Source organism: Barbus barbus (assembly GCF_936440315.1).
Source record: "Barbus barbus genome assembly, chromosome: 13".
Classification (NCBI taxonomy): domain Eukaryota; kingdom Metazoa; phylum Chordata; class Actinopteri; order Cypriniformes; family Cyprinidae; genus Barbus; species Barbus barbus.
Genome location: NC_136741.1, coordinates 24,345,499 through 24,362,339, shown reverse-complemented (window position 1 = coordinate 24,362,339; position 16,841 = coordinate 24,345,499). Strand labels below are relative to the sequence as shown.

General features: G+C 37.7%; 2 protein-coding genes across 4 annotated transcripts; one reads left to right on the top strand and one right to left on the bottom strand.

Moving 5' to 3' along the window:
• Positions 1-190: 190 nt before the first annotated feature.
• On the top strand, positions 191-10,559 carry LOC306878819 (ER degradation-enhancing alpha-mannosidase-like protein 1). Its single transcript, XM_079431363.1, has 12 exons — positions 191-795; positions 1,368-1,440; positions 2,548-2,651; positions 2,858-3,029; positions 3,117-3,300; positions 3,800-3,974; positions 4,368-4,488; positions 6,717-6,887; positions 6,970-7,043; positions 7,127-7,223; positions 7,400-7,561; positions 8,027-10,559. The coding sequence occupies exons 1-12, from the start codon at positions 332-334 to the stop codon at positions 8,114-8,116; spliced, it is 1,887 nt and encodes a 628-aa protein (XP_079287489.1). The 5' UTR covers positions 191-331; the 3' UTR covers positions 8,117-10,559.
• LOC306878820 (guanine nucleotide-binding protein G(t) subunit alpha-1-like) lies at positions 9,609-16,719 on the bottom strand. 3 transcript variants are annotated; one of them, XM_079431365.1, is made up of 10 exons: positions 15,306-15,515; positions 14,219-14,860; positions 14,083-14,125; positions 13,809-13,950; positions 12,414-12,571; positions 12,146-12,274; positions 11,853-11,982; positions 11,588-11,741; positions 11,164-11,375; positions 9,610-11,038 (listed from the first exon to the last, which is right to left on the bottom strand). In XM_079431365.1, exons 3-9 carry the CDS (start codon positions 14,085-14,087, stop codon positions 11,185-11,187), a joined length of 909 nt encoding a protein of 302 aa, XP_079287491.1. In that variant the 5' UTR covers positions 14,088-14,125; positions 14,219-14,860; positions 15,306-15,515; the 3' UTR covers positions 9,610-11,038; positions 11,164-11,184. The 3 variants fall into 3 exon arrangements, with proteins under 3 accessions (XP_079287490.1, XP_079287491.1, XP_079287492.1); XM_079431366.1 differs by having other exon boundaries at positions 14,766-14,860; positions 15,306-15,507; XM_079431364.1 differs by lacking the exon at positions 14,219-14,860 and having other exon boundaries at positions 9,609-11,038; positions 15,306-16,719.
• Between the last annotated feature and the right edge of the window lie 122 nt (positions 16,720-16,841).

Genomic DNA, 16,841 nt, shown 5'->3' with positions numbered 1-16,841 from the left:
ATTATTAGGTAATTGTAGCAGTAGTCAGCAGTAGCTAAATAAATAAGACTGTGTACATAGTCACACCACACATGTGATTTTCTCATTGGCTTAGAAATGCAGGGATGCTTTTATGTTGAGCTGCCACGACATTTCCGCTGCTTACGGCTCTCTCCGTCATGACGTTGCCGTCGGCTGGCCAATCAGCGTTGAGGATCAGGGAGGGGCTGGTTTATTGTCAGGAAGTGTGTGAGAACTGAAAGCAGGAGGAAGGAAAACTGTTGACTTTTGCGCTTCGATAAGTCGCGACGTCGAAGTGAATTATGACTTTTAAGACCGACAGCAGGCAAAGATGCAATGGAGGTCAATAGTCGTGGGTCTTCTCGTTTTGAGGGTGCTGCTGAATTGCGCGGTGTGGCTAGTGTTTGGACTGGGACCCAGCTGGGGCTTTGACTTCCCCATCAAATTCACGTTCAACTTGCATAAGATTGAACTTCTCCAGGATGGCGAGCGAGCCACCGTCAAAACTAACGCCTGGTCACAGCACATGTACGATAACAGAAACCCTCAAACAAAGACCTGCTCCAAGATTAGTGGGAGTTCACCAAATAAATCCTACCTCAGATTCTTTCAGGAGGGCAGAGATGAATATGACAGAAAGTACAGCTCCTTCCCTGACGCGCTGAAAGTCAAGATGAAGGGAATGGCCCGAGACATGTTTTATTTCGGATATGATAACTACATGAAGTTTGCCTTCCCAGAGGATGAACTCAACCCTATAGCTTGTGAAGGTCGAGGGCCTGATGTGCTCAACCCGTAAGTTATATCACCTTCAAAAAAAACGAGCATCTGTAGTGTTTCATGATCAATACAGTCACTTTGTGCTGCATAATGTCACTATCCTTGTTCTTTGACGGTTTGAGATTTTTTGACGGCTGTAAGCTTTAGTACATTCTCGGAAAAGAAGTAATATCTAAATATCAGTCTTTAGTTACTTTACACAGATTTTCTGATTAAAAACGTGCGCTAAATGGGATTGACATTCATATGTCACAAAAATGTGGCTAATCAAGCTTTTTTTCTCTTAGTCTTTTGATAACAGAAGAATAGAAATTAAATTCAGTTAAATTCATAAAGCTCTTTTCATAGTGATCTTTTTTTCTTTCTTTCTTTCTTTTCAGAGGTCACTGTCATAAATGTCACATGTATTTAAGCAGAACAAGTAACAGGTTGCAACTTCAGCCACAATGTCTGTGAATACGAGACCTTTGAAGCATGGAAAAGGAGAAATGTCTCTTATATCCAGTTCTGCCTATTTTTTGGCTTTTTGTAACCCTATGTATTTGAATAATGAACCTCAGATACATTTTCTTGTGTGTTTCTCCAAGATCAAATATCAACATCAACGATGTCCTTGGAAACTACTCTTTGACCCTCATCGATGCTCTTGATACACTGTTGGTAAGGCAGCCTATTGTACAGATGGCTTAAGTTTAAGCTTTAATTATTATTTTTTTTAACTGTCAGTAAAAGGATGCTTTAGTTTTTGTAATTTTGTCTAAGATGCAACAACAAAATTCAGCTGAACTGCTGATAGCATAATCTCCTATTAAAAAAAAATAGTTTATCTAATTTGAGCAACGAATGGAGCTCAAGCATAGTTCAGGCAGACCACAGCGTGACTGCAGCATCAGCTGACACTCAGCTTGTAACTCCTCCCACTACAATTAATAAGATATATAAGCTCATCCGTACTCGCACTTGCCATTGTCTGTCTCACAGACATGCACTTACCCTCCTCCATCCCCAACTCCTCCTCACGCATTCCATGATCACTTAACTGCTCGCCCACGGAGATATAGCTCCTATCCTGCTCATGTTGCTCAATAGTTCAATATTATCCACAGTACGGTGTTACTCTACTTTGTGTATATTACTGTGCATATTAAAATATCTGGCAATTGCTTCAGTGAGGTTTGCCTGTGGATAGCTCAGTCAGAACTGAACCCTTCAGAGCGAAGCCTGCCTCCAAACATAAAGTTCAGGACCTCTACAATATTCTGATATCGAACAGAGTGGTCCTGACTGAAATAGTCCTAAAATCCAAAACAGAACCCTCCTTGGATTTTAAAACTGCTAATTTATGATTTATGAGTAAAGGTCTGCGGTTTATGTAACTTGAAGAGATTTTCACGTTTTGTTCTACCACATAAATTACGGAGTCATGTTTCGAAACCAGTGCTAAAATTTGTTCTGCTCATGTTTCATGAATTCTATGTCCTTCACTACAAGAGAAGGGAGAGGAGTAGCAGTTTTCATGATAAGTGTGTCCTGCTAAACAACCTTGAATTTATCTGAGCTTACGATTAACTTTCAGCTATCTAGAAGAAAAGTACACATCAACAAAAGATATGGCCTCACCTGAACAAACTATGCATCTTGTTCCAAGACTATTATTAACAAATAATCTCATGAATTTTTCACTTTTGTTTCACCTCAGAATAACTCAACCGTCATACATGTAAATTAATGCACTATATGATTAAAGTTTTGCTCCCATCCATGCAGGTTCTTGGAAATGTGACCGAATTCCATCGAGCTGTTAAGCTTGTGATTGACACAGTCTCTTTTGACAAGGACTCCACTGTTCAAGTCTTTGAGGCCAACATTAGGTGCAGTAATTATCTTTAATGGATCTCTTTATTTGAGCTTGTTCAGTGGTTCAGTGAGGGTGAACAAATGATGACATAATTGTCATTACTGACAGAACAAACCCTTCATAATGAATAATTAGGCTGATCTGCTCCTTCCTCCTTCTAAAATAAAAAAAAAAAGTGTTTAAAACAGGATCTGTGTTGTTAACTTGTTTCCTTTTCAGAATTCTAGGCAGTTTGATCTCGGCCCATATTCTGCTGACTGATCCACGGCACCCGTTTGGGGACATAGCACTGAAAGACTATGATAATGACCTGCTGCACCTGGCACATGACCTGGCCGTTCGACTACTACCTGCCTTTGAGAACACTAGCACAGGCATCCCCTATCCCAGGGTCAGGCCAACTTGCATAGCACTGTTTTGGAGAGATGATGCCTCGTTTTTGCAGCATTTGATATTGGTGTCTCCATGTTTTGTGCAGGTGAATTTAAAGAAAGGCGTCCCTCCTGACAGCATTAATGAGACCTGTACGGCAGGGGCGGGCTCTCTGCTCGTGGAGTTTGGCATTCTGAGCCGCCTGATTGGCGACTCTACTTTTGAGTGGGTCGCCCGGCGCGCTGTTAAAGCTCTTTGGAACTTGAGAAGCAATGAAACTGGGCTGTTGGGTAAGTGGTTGCTTTTTTTGTCTGTTTTAGTCCTATCTTAAAGGGATAGTTCACCCAAAAATGAAAATTTTGTCATTAATTACTTACCCTCATATCATTCCAAGTAAGACTTTCGCTCATCTTCAGAACACAAATTAAGAGGTTTTTTATTAAATCTGAGAGCTTTCTGATCCTGCATGGACAGCAAAACAACTACCACATTCAAGGCCCAGAAAGGTAGTAAGGACATTGTTAAAATAGTCCATGTAACATGTGGTTCAACCTTCATTTTATGAAGCTACGAGAATACTTTTTGTGTGCAAAGAGAACCAAAATTACTTTATTCAAAAATTTATTCGATGCATGTTCACGAGTGTAATTTTCTTTTTTGGGTGAATTATCCCTTTAAACAGTTACTTCTCTTGTATAGATCTTTTTTTTTTTTTTTTTATCCATTGTATTTTATTTGTGATCACATGCCTTTGTCTGAGCAGTAGTGATTCTCTTGTCCATCTTCCAGGGAATGTGGTGAACATTCAGACTGGTCAATGGGTGGGAAAGCAGAGCGGTCTCGGTGCGGGCATGGACTCGTTCTATGAGTACCTCCTCAAGTCCTACATCTTGTTTGGAGAGAAAGAAGACTACAGGATGTTCTCTGCAGCTTATGAGAGCATTCAGAGCCACCTGAGAAGAGGGTGATTAAACGTGTGCATGTGTGACCACAGCTGTTTGCAGCTGCAATTTGAGCTTCCAAAGGAATTTGCATGTGGTTGTCTAACCACCTGCAGATAAAGTGTGTCACTGAGGATTAAGTGTGACATGGTTTGCAGCCAACGAATGTACTGCTTGCAATAAAAATTTTATAAGTGCAATTGGATGTGTAGTTATGAGTGCATCATTCTGCTTGGTTGAAGTCTGGATTGACATTTAAGGTTGTTGTTCATTTTCTATAACAGCTTGGATATGCAGAAGTTATGGCGTTACACTTTGATCTCACAGCTCAGGGTGTTCATTCATGAATTCTTATTAAACTGTTGTAATTTTTTTGTTGGTAACTTGTCTAAGTGTGCACTTTTTTTTTTTTACAGAAGAGAGGCATGTAATGAAGGAGATGGTGACCCACCACTCTATGTGAATGTGAACATGTTTAATGGACAGATCATGAACACATGGATTGACTCTCTGCAGGCATTCTTCCCTGGACTACAGGTATGACTATCTCTCCATTGTCTTTATATAATCTAATGACAAAATACAGCCTGTTCAAAAAGGGTCAGTACTTTATTTTTTTTATTTTAAGAAATTAATATAGCATGGGTCCATTAAATTGATCAAAAATTGAGCAAGGACCAAGGATACATAAAAATTACACAATTTATTTTCATCGAAGAATCCTGAAAAATGTATCTAAATGTAACTTTTGAACAATAGTATAATACAGATACATCTAAAAAAATTAGAATATCGTGAAAGTTCATTTTTTCTTGTAACTTATTTCAAAAAGTGAAACTTTTTAAAATTTTTAGATTCATTACATGTAAAGTAAAACATTTCAAAAGTTTTTTTGTTTTAATTTTGATGATTAGAGCTTACAGCTCATGAAAGTCAAAAATCAGTATCTCAAAATATTAGAATATTTACATTTGAGTTTCAGTTAATGACCATACCTACAGTATAAATTAAGGGTATCTCTTGTTCTTTGAAACCACAATAATGGGGAAGAGTGCTGACTTGGCAATGATCCAGAAGACGAACATTGACGCCCTCCACAAAGAGGGTAAGTCACAGAGGGTCATTACTGAAAGGTGTGGCTGTTTACAGAGTGCTGTATCAAAGCATATTAAATGCAAAGTTGACTGGAAGGAAGAATTTGGGTAGGAAAAGGTGCACAAGCAACAGGGATGACCGCAAGCTTGAGAATACTGTCAAGCAAAGCTGATTCAAACACTTGAGAGAGCTTCACAAGGAGTGGACTGAAGTTGGAGTCAGTGCATCAAGAGTCACCACGCTCAGACGTCTTCAGGAAAAGGGCTACCAAGCCACTTCTGAACCAGAAACAACATCAGAAGCGTCTTACCTGGGCTGTGGAGTAAAATAACTGGACTGTTGCTCAGTGGTCCAAAGTCTTCTTTCCAGATTAAAGTAAATTTTGAATTTCATTTGGAAATCAAGGTCCCAGAGTCTGGAGGAAGACTGGAGAGGCACCGAATCCATGTTGCTTGAAGTCCAGTGTGAAGTTTCCATAGTCAGTGATGATTTGGGCTGCCATGTCATCTTCTGGTGTTCGTCCACTGTGTTTTCTGAAGTCCACAGTCAACACAGCCATCTACCAGGAAATTTTAGAGCACATCATGTTTCCTTCTGCTGACAAGCTTCATGGAGATGCTCATTTCATTTTCCAGCAGGACTTTGCACCTGCCCACACTGCCAAAGGTACCAAAAGCTGGTTCAATGACCATGGTGTTACTGGCCAGCAAACTCGCCTGACCTGAACCCCATAGAGAATCTGTGGGGCATTGTCAAGAGGAAGGTGAGAGACACCAGACCCAACACTGCAGATGACCTGAAGGCCGCTATCAAAGCAACCTGAGCTTCTCTTACACCTGAGCAGTGCCACAGGCTGATTGCCTCCATGCCACGCCGCATTGATGCAGTAATTCATGCAAAAGGAGGCCCAACCAAGTATTGAGTGCATAGAAATGAACATACTTTTCAGAAGCCTGACATTTCTGTGTAAAATATCCTTTTTTTATTGCTCTTATGTAATATTCTAATTTTCTGAGACTGAATTTTGGGTTTTCATTATCTGTAAGCCATAATCATCAATTTCAAGAAATAAAGGCTTGAAATATTTCACTCTGTGTAATGAATCTATATGATGTTTTATTAACAAGGTTCGGGAGGAGCGCGTCAGATACTTAGCCTAATTAACACAGGAGGTTCCCACTCCAGTTAATCAATGTCCGGCTATAAATACAGCTGACATACCGCTGTTCACTCGACGGATAATCAGCATCCCTCCTCCACCCCTTCTCCGCTCAAAGAAGGTATCTCTAGAGTTCTCACCACACTACAGGGGGGGGGGGGGGGGGGGTACTCTGGGTTCGGGCCATTCCTGAGCCCGGAGCCCTTCCCCAGGACAGCACGCCAACTACGCATTACCATACACACCAAATACGCATTACCTTACTCGTGCTAAATATATGTAAGTGTGAACTCGTGAAATAATATATGGGTTTCACTTTCTGAAATGAGTGACAAAAAATATTGACCTTTTTCATGATATTTAATTTTTTTTAGATGTACCTGTATATATAATTATAACTATACTTGTTTCATTCCGTACTGCAAAACATCTGAAAATATTTCATTGTACATTGCAAGTAGTCATTCAGTTAATTTTGGTTCTAACCAGGGACACCACTCTGTTTGCTCAGGTTTTGAATGGAGATGTTGAAAATGCCATTTGCCATCATGCCTTCTACTATGCAATCTGGAAGCGTTTCGGTGCTCTTCCGGAAAGATACAACTGGCAGCTTCAGGCCCCAGATGTTCTCTTCTACCCTTTAAGACCAGAACTAGTAGAATCCACATACCTACTCTATCAGGTACAACCTGGTCTCATTATAACCAACTTTTTAGACTTCACAGCATTACAGTATAATTAATGATAAACTTGAGTTTCTGCAGGCAACCAAGAATCCTTTTTATCTTCATGTTGGGATGGACATTCTTGAAAGCCTTGAAAAAAATACCAAAGTCAGGTATATGGTTTAAAATGGCAGAAAGTGATTTAATTGGGATGCTGGCTTGTTCTCAGAACACGTTTTGGTTATATGCTTCTCAGGTGTGGTTATGCCACTCTCCATCATGTGGTGGATAAGTCCAAAGAAGATCGCATGGAAAGTTTCTTCCTCAGCGAAACCTGCAAATACCTTTACCTGGTTAGTTTTCTACTATTCTCCCTTTTATATTTTCCTGTTCTCACTTCTTGCCTAGTCTTTTTTTTTTTAGCCATAATTGTATTTGTGAAACTACAAACATAGTCAGCCAAGTTTATCAGTCAAACATTGTCAAGTTTCATGTCCATCACTAAATGATATTTTACAATCCTTTACAGCTCTTTGATGAAGATAACCCGCTGCACAAGTCTGAGAGTAAGTACATTTTCACTACAGAAGGCCATGTAGTACCGATAGATCAGCGCTTCAGGGAGAAAAGTTGGGAAGACCAATTCCCTTGTGAAGAGCCTAATAATGAGCCCCCAGCCAACATAAGCAACGTAAGAAATTGATTTAATACCCAGTATCGTTCCTTCTATGAATATGATTAGTAGTTGGGATATTAATAAATGAAACCAGTCTTGCTGTCTTGTATAAAAATTTGTTAAGGGGTAGGGGTAAGTATTTTTTATTTTTATTTTTTTTTCTCCCAGTCAGCTTGTCTAGACAATTATATGCTCATTCAAAACTTGCCCTTTAATGATGTTTCTCATTCTATGGTCAAAAAAAATGTTGTTTTTTTTATTTTTTATTTTTTTTAATAATTATCAGCCATTGATACCCCCCCCCATTTTTAAACATGAAAATTAGCAAATCATTTTTGTTTAATGTGCTTTTTTTGATCATTTAAACATTAAAAATGTAAAACATAATTCACTGTAATAAAGTAGTGTTTTGTCAGGGACATGACAATAGACCTTGAAAGTGGTTATAGAATAAGAATGACATTTTCATTTGTCTAATAGTGTGGAAGGATTCCTGAAGAGCGACGTTACGGCCTTCCGCTAAAGAGCATATACATGAGGCAAATAGACCACATGCTGGGGCTGTCCTGACATCAGTACTGTCACTGGACATCTCAACACATATAAACCCCCTGGAGGGGTTCAATAACTCTCCAGTCAGAGAACTTTTCAGTCTCTTTTTGCACATGAAGTGGTCAACAAATCAACCAGTACCAGTTGTTGTGTTTTTGGACATAAAAGTTGTCTTCTATTGTTATCTATTGTCTAAATTTGGACCAGGTGTTTGGGTTTGCAGATCACGCCAGCAAAGGTCCACAGCATAAAAAAAAAAAAAATGCATTTAGGGCAGTTTGGCTGCAAAACTGCTTTTGATTCTTTGTGCTGATCGATTTCTATATTGTGCAATCGAGTGTGTTACATGTTACATGTGACACTGTTACACGTTTTCTTCAGTGCCATGTTTATTGAAACTTGATATTATAAAGGGCTTTACTGGGTTGAGATGGTATGCATGTTTCAGATTTTCTACTTAAGGAACAAGCTCTCAAATAAGCTTTATATTTCAAAAAAGTTGTTTTATATGCCTTACAGGAACACACACAACAGATGGGCTTCATATAATACAAACCTGTATTCAGAATTTTTTCACTTTGCAGTATGACGCATTCTTTATTTTTTCATACTTTGTGCCTTGGTTTGCAAGGTGTAGAACACTGTGGCCTATTTTTTTTTTGTGTGTGTGCGCATGATTCCTCATTTCCAGTTGTACCCATTCTGTTTTTCTGCGGTCAGTGTATTGTGATAAAATTGGAACGGGTTTGTTTTGTAGCATACATGTTTGGTAAGGTCTGAAATCTCCACTCGCATGTTATTTTAACAGAACAAACCTCATAATTTGCTACATTTTACACAGCAGGACGAGGACGTGCTGTAGATACTCTCTCTCAGATACTCGGGAAGTCGTGGCCTAATGGTTAGAGAGTCGGACTTATAATCCAAAGGTTGCGGGTTCGAGTCCCCGGCCGGCAGGAATTGTAGGTGGGGGGAGTGAATGTCCAGCGCTCTCTCCACCATCAATACCACGACTGAGGTGCCCTTGAGCAAGGCACCGAACCCCCAACTGCTCCCCGGGCGCTGCAACATAAAATGGCTGCCCACTGCTCCGGGTGTGTGTTCACGGTGTGTGTGTTCACTGCTGTGTGTGTGCACGTTGGATGGGTTAAATGCAGAGCACGAATTCCGAGTATGGGTCACCATACTTGGCAGTATGTCACTTCACTTCACTTCAATTAGGTCTGGACATCTCGTAATTAGTCTCCGTTCCTCTATTTTGTATGAAAACAAATATGCATATTAACAGTGAAATACATCAAAATTGAGACATTTATTGGACCAAATATTACATTTAACAAAAAATGTGCCTTTAACAAATTTCATTTTTCTTCAGTCCTCAGGATCAGTAATATGCCATAATGCAGTCTCTGATAATGCAGAGGTGATATGCATGTGCTGTGTATGTAACGTTGTTAACTGCAAATATTCTCCGAACAAAAGTCAGAAATAAGGCATTCTGAGAATGATCAGTATGATAAGAGAAGAACTTATTTCTTTGGTATTACAGATTTATAATTTCCTTGGGGCACATACAGAGAGGACACTCATAAATAGGGGTTATATTTAAGATTATTTTTTATCAGATGCAAGTATTATCTAATTAAAGTTTATCAGATTAATGTTGATCTGCTTGTTGATTTTAATCTTTAGTCCAAATAGACATAACGGTGGATGTATACAAAATTCAAACCATTACTTTGCAAAACTGTTTGATAGTCTAGCTTGATGGAGCTTCAAAAGACATAAAAAAAGCAATGTTTTTCACATCAGTTAGTGGTACAGTCAGGTCTTGAAATTCTTAAGTAAATGTTCTGGGTAAAACTGTACAGGTACTGTAGCGTCTCTGGTTTACAATTAATCATCACAGAAAAAAATATTTTCTGTGATCAAGAAGTTGTAGTTAAACCTCAAAATTAATAAACTTGGGATATACTGGTGTTAAGAGGCTTCGATTTAGCGGGTTTTATAATATACAAATTGATGATAAAAATCTATATTCATAAAATTATTGATTAAAATAGAAGTCATTTTTAAAAAAAATGTTTGTATATTATGTAAGTGTATATTAAACAGTAAACACTCAACAATCCCAGTGTGGTTTAAGTTGTTCATTGGTTTGCATCTTTTCAGGACATTTAAAGGACAAACACATCAGGTTCTACAGAAGCTTTATTCGTTCAATTTACATTTGCGTGGTTGTAAATGGTTTTGCAGTCAATTGTGCCCTTTTAATCAATATTTGATTTTTTTAATTTTATACAATTCACTCAAAAATTGTTCTTTGTCTCTCAGCTAGCTGCTCCTGAGCTAAACAACTTATTACATGCTATCTTTTCATCGAAGTCATCCATCTTGCATAGAGATCTTGAGGCATAACATGATATAACTCCTCTGTAAATAAAACAGAACTTTGTATCCCAGTAAAGTCAAAACGTTTTTTCAATCGGCTTAAAAGTATGAACTTTACACAGTAACTGCTATAACGTATAACTTAAATACTTCATAATGTACTCTTGCAAGAAGATGCTGAAGTGCATATATGCAGGTGTTTCAGAAGGATAGTTATTTGGTTTACAGCTGCGTGAAGTGTAGTCGCAAATCTACAGGATAGATCACTGCAAAAGCTAATAGAGCCAAACGCCCTTCATATATGTGTTGTTACATATGACTTGCTGCTATGAATATGTATTAGACTCTGATGTTTAATTATGTGCAGTGTGTTTAATCGGATGTAGATCCCAACAGCAACAATATAATTTCTTCTTTAAGATTTAATCAATTCAGTTCCCTCGTGTGTATGTATGTGTGTGTGCACTGGAGAATTCCTCATTACCCAGGGAGGAAAATGGGCTACAAAGGGGCAATGGGCCAGTATTGGGTTTTGTTGATTAAGCTGCTCTGTAAAAGAAGAAATACTTTTTAATTATGCGCACATGGAAATTAGTCATATTTAATATACTACAACAACATAATGCAGTACTTTATATTAGTACTCAATATTTATGATTTTATATTATAACCACCTCTTCCCACAGAGGGCTTGTTTAGAAGAGACCGCAGTCTTTGAGATTTTCTTTGATGATAATGTCTGTTACGGCATCGAACACAAACTTGACGTTCTCTGTGTCTGTGGCACAGGTCATGTGGGAGTAGATTTCTTTGATGTCTCGTCGCAAGTTCAGATCTAAGAACTGCATCTTGATGTAGTTACCAGCATCCTCAAAGGTGTTGGGACCTGAGAGAGGCATGGCATTTTAGTTTTAGCATGGTTTTGCACATCAGAAACAGAAGCCTAATTATGATATTTGTATCTTAATAGAAGTGATGTTCCATGATAAACCCCTATTGAAAATATCAGTTTAAATAATCAGTTTTAATGTTTCAATTGTAAGAATCTGTATGTTAAAGAATGAAGTTTATATTTTTGCAGACAAAATGCTGTCTCACCATCATAATCAGGGAAGCACATGCTCAGATGAGCTTTCTTGATCTTCTCCACGAAGACGTCCTTCTTGTTGAGGAAGAGTACAATGGATGTGGCGGCGAAGTAACGGTGGTTACAGATACTGTTGAACAGGTGGAGACTCTCATGCATTCGGTTCTTTGGTTGGAAGGACATGGAAAAACGGTTTGTTACTAAAATGCCTCATAGTAATAGTGCATGTAAAACGTCCGGATGGAGTTTCATTGATGGACCACAATGGCAACCTACCACTTCATCATCCTCCACCAGCACCATGTCGTATGCGCTCAGAGCAGCGATGAAGATGATACAGGTCACACCTTCGAAGCAATGGATCCACTTCTTCCTCTCTGAGCGCTGACCGCCCACATCAAACATCCTGCAGACCACGAAGATCAGTTTATTGGCATTGGTATCCATTCAAACGGATCTTATACAGTTCTTCTGATTGTTAAACTTGCTTGGAATTTTGAGATGATGATGATGGTCATTAGTTGGTTTACTTCATGCCATAGCTATCACTGAGGAGGCTGAAGGTGTACCTGAAGTTGAGGTCCTTGAAGGAGAACTGGGTCTCGATGATACCGGTGGTCTTCACTCTTGATCGCAGGACGTCCTGCTCAGTAGGGACATAGCCAGGCTTGACCAACCTCTCCAGGTCATTCAGATAGCTTGGAGATAGAGTAGGAATCAATGCAGTATTTTTCGACTTAATATTTCAAAGATAATTTGATTTCTGATTTGATCATGGACATTAAAACCTTGCTAACTGGTATATAATGCTTTAAAAGGATAATTATGAGGCCATACTATCCAGCAGAGTCGTTGAGCTGGTATTCGGAGGCTCTGTCAAAGCACGCCTGGATGCCCGAGTCCTTCCACAACCTCAGGATGATATCAGACAGCTCCTTTGGCATGGTGCCTTCCTCGATGGTGTCTGCTAAGTGCATTAGCTTCCTTCCATCATCCTGCAGCAAACAGGCAAATTGATGTAATGAATGATTTGTTCAATAAGTCATGGCAACGTTTTTAGGTTGCTTAAATTTAAAAAAATAATTTAACTTAATTTTTTAAGCTATACAAGATTCATCTTTTTTCAACGTTTTAACTTAATGCTGCCATTGTAACTAAATGTGTTTAAGCATTAGCTACTATACAAACTTTTCTAAAGTGATGATCAGTGACTAAATACTGTAAAATCCTTTATCATTACATTTACATTTAGTCATTGAGCAGGCGACTTTTATCCAAAGCGACTTACAAATGAGGACAAAAGTGCTATGACAAGTCTCTGTTAGCAATACACGTAGCTATTTTTTTATTATATAATAAATAAAAAGAAAACATAGAATAGAGCAAGCTATAGTGTTAGAGGCAGTTTTTGCTTTTTGTTAATTGTATAATATATAAAAGAAACCAAATAGATAGAATACAAAAAAGAATAGGGAAGCTAGTGTTAGTTTTAAAAAAAATGAAAAGCAGTTAGTAAATGAATAGAGTGCAAGTCTAAAAAAGAAAACAAGCAGTTAATAAATAGAGTGCACATCTAAAAAGCCAGTTTTTTTTAAAGAATAGAATTAGAAGAGAGAGTGCTAGAGTTGGGGTCAAATAAAGGTCATCATGAGTTAGTAGTCTTTTTTAGATGTGTACCATTCATGACCTCCCCTAATAATCTATTTTTAAAAATTCTTCAGTTATTGCAATTTTGTTTTGTAGTATACAAGATAATACTAATTCAGTCTTTATATTTAAAAAAAATCATATTTAGTTCAGTGTGTTACTATGAGTGAAAACTGTTTCAAAGGAGATCCTACACAACTTTTTTTCATTACAGGAGCTTAAAAAAAAAAAAAAAATGAACACATCCTGGAGTTATAATACATTGGATTCTATAGTGTGAATTAAAAAAACAATTGCGCCAACTTAAACGTTTAAGGCAACCAGCTTCAGCAGATTTTTGAGTTCTCTCAACTTGTTTTTTTACATACACAAATATTTAAACACACCAACTATAATGTGGGATCTTATATTTTTGCACGAGGTGCCATGTTGTTTTGATCATGTACATATGATAATCATTCAGTACCAAAGTATTGCCATCTGATATAATTATTGTGCCATGGTATGGCTACAGTTCTTTTCCATCATTTAACCTGCTAATTTCTGTAAATGACTAATGGATGATTGAATGTTTGAGTAGAGCACCTGTGCAGCAGCATCTCCATAAGAAAGGTTGAGTGTGGTCATGGCTCTCACGATGGCCAGGATCGACTGCATGGTGTTGCTGTAGATGATGACAATGAATTCCAAGCTCTCTTCAAGGGAGTAACCATCTTGGTGAATAATTCTGTCATTAAAAAAAAACCATTTAATTGACCAAACTATTCATATGAAAGTGCTCTGTATACAAATTAATAATAGTATAGTCTCACATATAAGCCAATTTATGGTATTATCATAGGTTTTTCTCAGCACTTACTTCATCTGTTTGACAATAGTGCTTTTCCCTGACTCACCAGCACCTGAAGAAGATAGTAATCAGTTTAGTATTGCGGTTAATGCTTTAATTCCCTTGCTGTTCAAGGGACTTTGTCTTAAAATTTCTTAAAACTTACTGACACCAAGTGTTTATACACAGTATATAGCAGCAAGTCATTTGTTGCAGTTCATTAATTTTTCTATGATGCCACTTTATTAAATAACTTTAATAGTAGACGCTTTAGGAAATCAAAATCATGAAACTCATCTGTATTTCGAACGGGTTTCATGTAGAGTATAATAACATTTCTGATATTGATTATTAGCCGACTGATTCAACAAAAGTGTGGTAAGGCTTGGTTGCCTTTTGTTTTAATCTGTCTATATCAGATCAGATTATATTCATACAGACCCAAGACCCCCCCCCCCATTCTAGATTTTCAGCTAGCCCCAAATATTATTAAAAAAGGGTGATTTTGTCTGTTCCACATTTAAAATATATTTAATTTTTAGCCATTTGAAAACCATAGATCTATATTGTGCCAGTGTTTTGAGGGGTAAACCCACTAAGATTAGTCAAACTAGACACACAGTAAGATTTAATTATTAATTTATTTTGGCATGCATATGTGAATTAATGAATACATCCTTCTCCTCTACTGTGTTTATCTTTTGGAGGATTACATTAAGAGGCTTGAGGCTTATTATTTTTGTCCTAAGCCTTGTCCAAGCTTGACGTCCCATGACCCTGACCCACATCACCTCATGGACAAAGACACCTGCAGTTATGATAAACAGAGATACAACTTTTGTTGAATATAAATGCATATTTTTAATATGTCTCGATTATGGCATGCAAGTTGTTTTTTAGGCATGCAAGTATTTAGTGTCTTTTGTAATAAAGATTTAGATATTGAGATATATCACATTTTGAGTCTCCAGTTTTACTACACTTTGGTTTGAATTTCAGCAAGGCATCAGTTTTCATCTTGCATTTGAGCTTAAAATATTTAATATTCCTTTCATATAACAAACTTAAAACATAAAATTTCTCTCAGAATCTTGATGGCCATGATGTGTGAAGCCATTGCCTGTTTATCATGAAATTTTAAACGGGAAGTCTTCACAACAAATCTGCAATATACCGTTTTCCAAATCTAGCAAATGAGCTATTCTTCATGTTTAGACTTGAGCAATCATTTGAGTCCGCTTGTGTGTTTTTACCTAGCAGCAGAAGTTTGACGGTCCTGGCATCTTTGTCTGCGTCCTCTTTCAGTTTCTTCTCTAGCTCCCTGGAGTGTTTCTCCTCGGCGCTCGCCCCGGCCCCCATACTGACTCTTGATTAGGGAAAAGAAGTCCTTCTGGATGACCACTTGCTTGCCCAGAGGCCTCCAGGTGCTCACAGCTCACACCTCGACTGGATCTTGGTGACCTGATGAATTGTTTGGAGTCTTAGAGGGATTTTGGAGATGTCTCTGACCACCTGGGTTGGTGGGGCCAATGAAGAACAAGGACAGAAGGCATTGAAAGCGTGGAGAGGTCATCGAACCTCAGATTGGAGGAGAAGGTGCTGTGCTCAGCAAAAGGTGATAATCTGACCAGCGTCTTCACGAGCACATTTGAAATGCCATGGAGACTATGTGAGTGGAATAATGTGACTTTACAAATGTGACTTTACCTGATGAACATGCTATGATATATAAGAAAAAGTTGAAGCTAAAAGTAAATGGGTCTCATAAATGATTGGATATGTTGACTTTGAACTTAAGTTTTCCTATATCTATATTCTGTTGAAAATGTGCTTACATCTCTAAGATGGCCTACATTTTGGGCTTTTTCAATGGAGCTTGGACTGAATGTGAAGGTGTTTTTGATGTTGAATAATGAAATCTTCATGAGTAATTCTAATCTCACTTTCCCACTGTAGTCATCAGGATCAGTTGACATTTCAGTGTAGACACAGTGTGCAGTGCTGTGTTTAAAGAGCTTTAGTATTTTACGTGACAGAGCTCATTGACCCCAATCTGAAGATTGATACATTTTAATCCACTGGCATCACATGTGAGAGAGACACTTTCTTCATTGTATATTTTATCAGTAGCAATTAATTTCAATAATTTGAGTTTGTTCCAAGTTGTTTAATGCATGTTTAGTCATCATAAAAACTAGTATTCATAAAGTTTTTCTATTGCCACATGCAATAACAAAGTTTCTTTCTTGGCATCGATGGTTCCGTAAAGAAACGCTAACATCCATAAAAATTTTCCACTGTACAAATGGTTCTTTATGGTGGAAAAAGGTTCTTTAGATGTTCTTCACACAAGAAAAATTGATTTAAGAACTCTGAACGGTTCTTTGGGGAACCAAACATGGTTCGTCTTCGGCATCGCTGTGAAAATCCCCTCTTTTCGAACTTTTATTTTTTAGAGTCTACACTGCATTAAAATATGTATTTGCAGTTATCTGGGCAAATTACACTCTTGAGTGTATTAATAGGCTGTTCTTAGGAACTGGTGCTACTACATTTTTGTCATCATGACACTGTAGGTATAAGACGACAATAATTAGTCATGTTCGTTAATTTATCTCAGTTTAGTTTGTAATGCAAAAATACATTTTAAATAAAGCTGAGATGTTAAAGTTTTTTATATTGTTCTATTCAATGATTTTTTTCTTGGCACAAGGTACACAAATATTAATTAGAAATAATCTGTTATGGTGTCATGACATTTGCTAGTTGTGAAAGTTTTAGCCATTTCT

Coding starts and splice junctions, on each gene's coding strand:
- LOC306878819 (XM_079431363.1), top strand. CDS start 332: ATGCAATGGAGGTCAATAGTCGTGGGTCTTCTCGTTTTGAGGGTGCTG. Junction 3,030..3,116: donor CAGGCATCCCCTATCCCAGG/GTCAGGCCAACT, acceptor TGTTTTGTGCAG/GTGAATTTAAAGAAAGGCGT. Junction 6,888..6,969: donor CCACATACCTACTCTATCAG/GTACAACCTGGT, acceptor GAGTTTCTGCAG/GCAACCAAGAATCCTTTTTA.
- LOC306878820 (XM_079431364.1), bottom strand. CDS start 15,411: ATGGGGGCCGGGGCGAGCGCCGAGGAGAAACACTCCAGGGAGCTAGAG. Junction 12,275..12,413: donor CTCAACGACTCTGCTGGATA/GTATGGCCTCAT, acceptor TCTATCTCCAAG/CTATCTGAATGACCTGGAGA. Junction 11,983..12,145: donor TTCAAGGACCTCAACTTCAG/GTACACCTTCAG, acceptor CGTGGTCTGCAG/GATGTTTGATGTGGGCGGTC.